The sequence below is a fragment of the Dendrobium catenatum genome, unplaced genomic scaffold, assembly GCF_001605985.2.
Source record: "Dendrobium catenatum unplaced genomic scaffold, ASM160598v2 original_scaffold_96420, whole genome shotgun sequence".
In the NCBI taxonomy this organism is placed as follows: Eukaryota; Viridiplantae; Streptophyta; class Magnoliopsida; order Asparagales; family Orchidaceae; genus Dendrobium; species Dendrobium catenatum.
The window spans coordinates 52,920-61,213 of NW_021414861.1; the positions used below are offsets into that span (position 1 = coordinate 52,920).

Genomic DNA, 8,294 nt, shown 5'->3' on the forward strand with positions numbered 1-8,294 from the left:
AGTTGAAAATTTCCAAAATTAAAATTGAGACAATCCAAACTCCAATTTCAACAAACTTATAGTCAAACTGAACATCTCGAAAATACGAAAACAACAACACCAAATTCAACTCAATCTGAGCCCAAATAAGTCCAAATCAAGGGTTCGAAATATTTTTGGAATGTTCAAACCACAATTAGTATTACCAAACAGTTTTCAAACGTAACATGTTTATAATCGAATCGAGCGCCTCAACGAGGCAAATCCAACGAGCCCAAGATCACTATGTATAGAAAAAAAAATTTAAATATGGAAAGTCATCCATCAAACAAGCGACTTATGATGACTCATACTTGCTAATCAGTGTCTTGTCAGTCTCCGAATTAACGGACAACTTATTTTAAAAAAATTACTATTGTAACTTGCTCGTTAAACGGGACACTTGCTATAGTAAATTCTGAAAAATAATTTAAAAATAAAATAGTTAGAAAAATATATGAAAAAATATTTTAAAAAATAATTTTAAATAAAAATATACAAAAACAAAAAGTTTAGAGTTTGCGTAAAATATAATTTCTATATTTTAATAACAGTCAACCATTTAAATATATATTTCTAAACAAAAAAGATAGAGATATAATATTTACTTTGGAAGCTTGTGTTTTAGGAGAAACTTTGAAACGTTGTTTTTTTCTTTCGCTTTAATTACATCCATTGAAAAAAATTACTGATTAAAATTTTAATAATATCAAAATTAAAAAAAAATGTTCATATATATATATATTTATAAACTATTGAATTCTATTAAAATATAGAAATTATAGTTTACATTGACTTTATATTTTTTGTTTTTGTCACTATTTTTATTTTTAATTATTTTTCAAATACATTTATTTAATATTTTCTACTTATTTTATTTTAATTTTTTTAATATTTACTGTAGCAAGTCGTCCATTTAACGGGCAACTTACAATAGTAATTTTTTAAACAAAAATTAAGGCATTCTTAATTTGGGACTGACACATGACTCAGCAAGTCTTAATCAGCATAAGTCGCATGCTTGATGGATGACTTTATCTACTTTTAAATTTATTTTTTTAATATTGAATTACATTATTAAAATTATAATAATACCTAGTTTAAAAATTTTCCCCTCTAGTAGAGCTATAATAATATCAAAATTAACAAAAATATCCTTACAACCAAAATTTTATCCGGGGGCGCTGCCCCTTGACCCCTTGACTTGACCGGCCAGGTCGAACCCCATTAGGGGGCGCTACCCCCTTGGACCCCCGACACATTTTAGAGGTGTTACCTATTTTTGTTTAAGAATAATTGTCATTGATATTGATGATATTTTTAAAATGTATTATGTATTCAAGTACAAATAATCATAAGTCACTAAAATGATATATATGAAAAAAAATCTCTATACTTTTACTTATAAGTCCCCCCCCCCCTGAAAATTAAGGCAGGTTCTGTCCCTAGCCCTGTACACGAGCACCATTGGCCCCAGCAATTTTTATAGATATATAAAGGCAAAATTATAAAAATCCAGAGGTTATTATTGGGGACTTCAATTTCTGTCATTTTGCCACTGAAAGATCCACAGGTTCTGCTCTTCATCATTTTGCTGGTAGATATTAATAGTATGATATTTACTAATAGCCTGGTGGATTTACATTCGGTTGGTTGCTACTACACTTGGTTTAATCAACGCACTAAGAATCCTATTTTTATTAAATTAGACAGGGCTCTTATTAGTGAGGGGTGGATGAAGAAGTTTCATAGTGCTTACTGCTCTTTTCAAAGTCCGTCCTGTTCGGATCATTCTCCTATTTTATTGCATCCGGGTGTTACTTTTCACTCTCACCATAGATTTCTTTTTAAGAATTTCTGGACTAAACATGATAGATATTGGGCTCATCTTTTAAAGGCATTCTCCATGCCTTTTATTGGTAACCCTCTGTCCCATTTTTGTAATGTTCTCAGGCAATGAAAAGGTGACATTAAAAATGAACTATGGGCTAACTCTCAGACTATCAATATGCAACTGGATTCTTTTCATGCCAAGTAATCGGATCTTTTAGAACTTATCCAGATTACTCCCACGGATTCTTCTCTTTGTGCCTCCCTTAAAGACACCAATCTTAAAATTTCTGAAGTGTCTTCCACGCTTGCTAGTTGGATTATACAAAGGATAAATGTTAATTGGCTCAATCATGATGAGGATGACCTTAAATTTCTATATACAAAAATCAAGAGTAGAATGGATAGCACTAAATATGTTGTCAACCTATTTGCTTGCAATCCTAACATTGCTAGGGAGGAGGTGCTCCACTCCATTCTTATGTATTTTTAGGGTCTGTATAACCCTCTTCCTCCTATATGCATGAATATGAATATTTTTCCAATTGGTGTTTCTCTCCCTGAAAGCTATGCTAACATGCTTATTTCTCCTATTTTGGATGATGAAATTAGAGCAACTATTTTTAAGGGATCTTCTAAATCTACTCCTGGACCTGATAGTTTTAATTATCACTTTTATAAATCTAGATGGCACATTATTAGCCCCTCTGTTTGCAAAGCCATCAGATCTTTTTTCCTCAAAGGGTATATTCCTAGTGGGGTAAAAGCCACTGCTCTTGCTATTATTCCTAAGCACCGTAATGCTACTTCCATCACAGATTATAGACCTATGTCCTTGTGTGCAACACTTTGTACAAAATCATTGCTAAGGTCATTGCTGGTAGGCTTAATCCAATTATGCCTCTTATTGTTAAAGACACTCAAACTGGTTTTGCGAAGTATAGAGTTTCTATGGATAGCATTTTGCTTGCTAATGATATTCTCTCTTTGGTCAATAAAAGAGGTGGTGGAAACATGTTTTGTGCCAAAATTGACATTAAAAAAGCCTTCGACTCAGTTTCTAAGGAGTTCTTGTTAGCTCGTATGTTACAAAAAAAGCTTCCCTAGGCCTTTTATCAGTTGGATTAAGGCATGTATATCTAACGTGAACTTCTCTATTGTCATTGATGGTGCTTTGGAGGGCTTTTTCCCGTCTTCGGCAGGTCTTAGGCAAGGGTGCCCGCTTAGTCCATACCTATTTTTCTTGGTTATGGATGCATTTTCTAATCTCCTTGACGAGAGAGGTTTCAAAGGTTTTAAAGCTGATAACTATCACCTTTCTCACCTTTTGTATGCGGATGATGTGTTAATGTTTGGAGAAGCTTCTTTAGAGAATTGTAGAATTCTTTCTACAATTCTCAATGACTTTGCTAATGCCTCTGGTCTTCACATTAATTTTGATAAATGCTCCGTCATGTTCTCTAAGAATCAAAGAAATTCAGAAATACTGTGTCAAGCTCTATCCATATTTAACATTAGCTCAAAGATCTCTTATCTTGGCATACCAATTTCTTTTAATAGGTTGAAAGTTGAAGACTTCCTGCCTCTGATGGACAGCTTGCATAAAAAATTTATTGGTTGGAGGGCTAACCTTTTGTCCTTTGGTGGTAGATTGCAATACTTGAAGTTTACCATTCAAAACACTATTGCCTATTGGATAAAGGGTTCTATCTTGCCTAAAAATCTTTATAAGTTTTTTTAAAAAACTTGTTCTAGATTCTTGTTTTTTGGGGACATTGCTTGCAATAACAATCTTCATATGGTATCGTGGGATAAAGTTTGCAAGCCAAAACTGAAAGGTGGATTGGGTATTCCCTTTATTAGTTCTCTTTAGTTTGCCTTTAATTGCTTTGTGATTTACAGAATGTATAACTGCCCCTCTCCATTATCTACTTGGTTGTCTGGACACTACTCTTCACCGTGGAGGCCCCCTCACCCCAAAGCCAGTAAGTTCTGGGTTTCTATTTGTAACATTGCTGCACTTGTGAAGTCCAAATTTAAATTTATTATTACACCTACTGCTCCTATTTCCTTGCATTGGGATCATTGGTGTAATAATGCTACACTTTCTGAACATGTGGATGGTGCTTCTCTTGATCAATTCTCTCTTCCTCTGCTGAGAAATTATATATCATCCCTGCATTGGGTTTTTTCTGATTATGTTCCTCTGCATTTGAGACCCGCTATTAGTAGTTTTCCGATTTATGATTATGCTAGGCCCTATTTGATTTGGAATAATTGTGACAAGGTTAACTTTAGGAATTTTATTGAGGAATACTATAAATTACTGTCGTCTTGCCCTTGGTACAAGCTAGTATGGCACACAAAGCATATTTTAAAACATTATGTTTATGTTTGGCTTGCTCTAGTCGGTGGATTAAAAACTCAAGATGCATTGAGAATTAGGAATATTCATGAGCCGGTTTCTTGCTCCTTATGCCACTCGGTTTTTGAATCTGTTAACCACCTCTTTTTTGAATGTTCTTTTTCATTCTCTATACTAAATACCCTTATCCCTGAGACTAAAAGTTTTCTGCTAAGGCCCACTGTATTGCAACTGTTACAATGGCTGTAAACTGATTTCTCAGGTGCTCTCATGACTAAGAACTACTATATGCTGACGGTTTGTTGCATAATTTATCAACCATGGAGAGAAAGGAATAGTAGGAGATATGGAAATGATATTCATAGTTCATCTTCTTTGCTGTTAAATATCAAAAGAGTGGTTATTGGGAAAGTTTCAAGGTGGAAAAATTTGGACAATTTGCTGGGAAATATCTGATATGGCTGGCTTCTCCTCCCATCATTTTTGCTGCTCGTATGCTGGGAATGGGGTTTTTACCAGGACAATGATGAAGCTCCGTTAGTTGATCTCTGACTATATTCCCCACGGACGGTCTTCGGACAACCAGGGATTTTTTGTCTACTTATTATTTTATCTATTCCAAGTCCTGGTTAATTTATTTCGGAGCATTTTTTGGAACTCTGGTTGAGTTCTCTTAGTTGTTTTTTGTCCCTGCTGTTTTTATTCTGCTCTTAGGAGCTTTTACTTGCTTTTTGGCTGGGTATTTTGTTTTATTACATATTCTGTAACATTTCAATATCAATATATGGGCCTTCTGTAACATTGCAATATAAATAAATGGGCCAAGCTAAAATTTTCCAAAAAAAAAAAAAAACAATAAAAAAATAATAAATGAAAATATTCTTAATAATAGAATTTATAAAATAATAATATTTACTACAATGTAACATAGATCTGATACTGTGCAAAGATCATCTTTACTAAAAACCAAAAGCTCATCAGACCGACAAGATCGAAAGCAAATCTTCCCTTTTCAATTCCCATTAATTACCTTCACATGGAATCACATCAACGTACACCAAACCTTCAGCAATTCAAAAATAAAAAACCCATAAAATACATTCAGCCACTTGCCTTATAAAAAAAAAAAAACACCAGAAGACTCACAGTACATTTGTCGCTTCAATAATAAACTAAACAGCCCTCATCACCTTTTCCAGGAGGACGACGGCATCAGATTCGCCAAGCTTACTGTTAATCTTCTTGCGAAGCTCCGAATCGTCGAGCTCCTCCACGTCAATGGGTTCATACTCCAACTCCTTCTCATACCTCCTGCTCAAATAGAGGTAAAAGAGGAATGAGAAGATGACGGAGGCGGAGACAACCCAGCTGAATTCGTTGTTGGCCAGAGACTTTGCGCGGTGGAGGGCCTCGTCGCTTCGGCAGCGGACGGAGGAATGGACGTTCTCGTCATGCAAGAAGCAGCCCTTAGGGATGAACGCCGGCGTCCAAAGAGCGTAGCCCAGGAAGATGTTCCAGATCCCCTGCTTAATGACACCACATAATTAGCTACTCAAAGGAAACAGCAATATTGCTTTATTTATCACCATAAATTAGTCAGAAAATATTATAATTATATGATATATTAAAGCAATTTTGTTGGTTGCCGGACGAATCCGGACTCGCAATTTTGAATAATTTTCCCCCAAAAGATGCCTTAATAATTTTGTTGACAATCGTACCTGCAAGGCAATGCTGGCGGAACGAACGAACGCGATTGCAAAATTGCAGGGGTGGCTAATGCCCAACAAAGACGTGGCGAAGGAGACGGCAATGACGATCCGAAGAAGCCAATGGTACTGTCCCTCCAGCCCCGTATGATCAGTCGAATGGATGTAAAAAAGTAAAAATTCTTGTCCAAAGGCCACCGTGGAGGCCACAAAAGTGAGCGGCCGGGCGGCGGCGGGGCGGGCGGCGCGATCTAAAGCTATGGCGAAGACAGCGTAGATGACGAAAGAAAGGGTGATGGAAGAGTGCTCGAAGTTGTGCAGGTGGTTGGAAGGGATGGTGAAGTCGACGTCCAGAGGTTGGTGGCGCGAGGGGCCAACGAAGAGTTCCGTGACGAGGTAAGTGCAGCCTCCCATGGCGATGAGGACGAGCTCGAGGTAGCGGATCTTCGGGAATGGGAACCATGAGTGAGAACGAAAGGTGTTGGGGTGGCAAGAGAAGAGCTTGATATTGTTGTAGAGGTGCCATAGCCCAATGACGAGGAAGCCAAATCCGGGAGCTACGTGACCTATTTTAGTTCCCATATTAGACTTAGAGATGGAGAAAGAGAGCTTGAGATGAGGATTTATGAAGAGGGAGAGTGAAAAAAGTATAATATTTATATTATCTATAAGATGAGAGAATAAGCATCAGCCAATGGAATATGAGAATGAGAATCAAAGTAAAGAAGATGATGAGTCTCGTCTTCATAAAAAAAAAAAATTAAAATAAACTTTAGGGAGTATGGACCTGTAATAATAATTAAATGTTGACAGGTATAAATAGACGCTTTTTGGATATAAAAATGGATTGATTGTAGACTTAGCCATCGTATCACTCTCATGAATTTGGAGGTATGTGTTGAAGTGTTGAGGTGGAGCCAGAAGATAACTTTTCTCTATGATTAAGGAACCCGAAGCTGATAATTTTAATCTAAGAGAAAAAATTTGATTAATGAATTATTTGCTTTCATCTACGTGCAGCTCAATTTTGTCTGTTGGTTGAAAGTTTTGACTAATCTATCATATAGATTCTTATTAAGACCTAATTGATATGTACTGATGCAATTGAATTGCATAAATGACTCTATTAGTTACTGTTCGATAAAACAACTCTTCTTGAATATGTTGAATACTCATCAAGAGTTGATATATCATAAAAAAATTTATCTTGATTGGGCAAGAATCTCGAGGTAAAATTAAGTTGAAAACTTCCAAAATTAAATTTATGATCATCCGAACTCTGATTTCTGCAAACTTATAGTCGAGTTGAATGTCACAAAAAGACGAACCCAACGACACCAAATTCGATCCAATCCAAGCCCAAATGGATCCATATGGAAACCCGAAGCACATTTGGAAGGTTCAAATCATAAATTGGATGACCAAAACGATTTTCTAACATGTCATGCTTATAGTCGAATAGAGTGGCTTGACGAGAAGAATCCAACGAGCCTAAGATCACCGAATTTTTGCATCATTAAGGAACCCAAAAACTTAATACAGTCTATAATCAGAGGAGTCGATATCGACCGTCCATTCAGAGCACTCCCAACATGCCCTTAATCTCATCCCTATTTACTGGTCATACCACTCCCAAAAAGCTATAAATAGACCCCTCATTATTCATTGATGGAAGAGGAAGCGTTGTAGTAAGGCTTAGAATGCAAACTCAAGATAAGAGTGCGAAATTCGAAAGGAGTTTATAGCTTCGATCCAAATGAGTTTGAGTATGTCAAAGGGTTGACACTTGGTTGTTCAAACAAGAAGAAATTTCACACTTGGTTGAGAGGGAACTCAATAAGGCATGAGAGGGAACATAAGCTAAAACTCTATTATTTTTTAGCTATAGGCAAGGCATATAATACAACTACATTGAGAATTGACACTATACCAACACCTCTATGATATTAAAATAATGGTTAGGTGCCATTGAGAAAGCATGCCAAGATAACAACTTTGTGTGCAGTTATTATGAGAAGAAGCTTATTGAAGGGACTAGGGAGAGCTTGGCTTCCCAAAATTAGTTGAGCTTACAACTCTAGTGTGCCAAGGTGAAAGCTCTAGTGTGTTAAGTTGTCGAGAAGAATGAAGATGTTACTTTAACTGGAAGAGGTCATTCAATCAATAATTTCGAGATGTAAAATTGTCAATAAGGCAATTTCATGGGACTAGATTTATAAAAGATTTTATTAAAATAGCATATGAAGCTACCAATATATATGAAGGAAAACTTGACACCTCTAGGATGCTTAACAATTAACAAGGCCTTGACCAAAAGGAATTAGGTTGACATCTCTAGCATGTTGAGCTATTGGCAAGGATCTTAATGTAAA

At 36.0% G+C, this 8,294-nt stretch overlaps 1 protein-coding gene across 1 annotated transcript; it reads right to left on the reverse strand.

The window, feature by feature from the left end:
* Window positions 1-5,150: 5,150 nt before the first annotated feature.
* LOC110095897 (transmembrane protein 45B) lies at window positions 5,151-6,297 on the reverse strand (the record flags this gene model as incomplete). Its single annotated transcript, XM_020821596.2, is given in 2 exon segments — window positions 5,151-5,736; window positions 5,935-6,297. Coding segments are annotated over 2 exon segments (714 nt in total), but the record flags the coding sequence as incomplete, so codon positions are not given.
* Window positions 6,298-8,294: the final 1,997 nt, after the last annotated feature.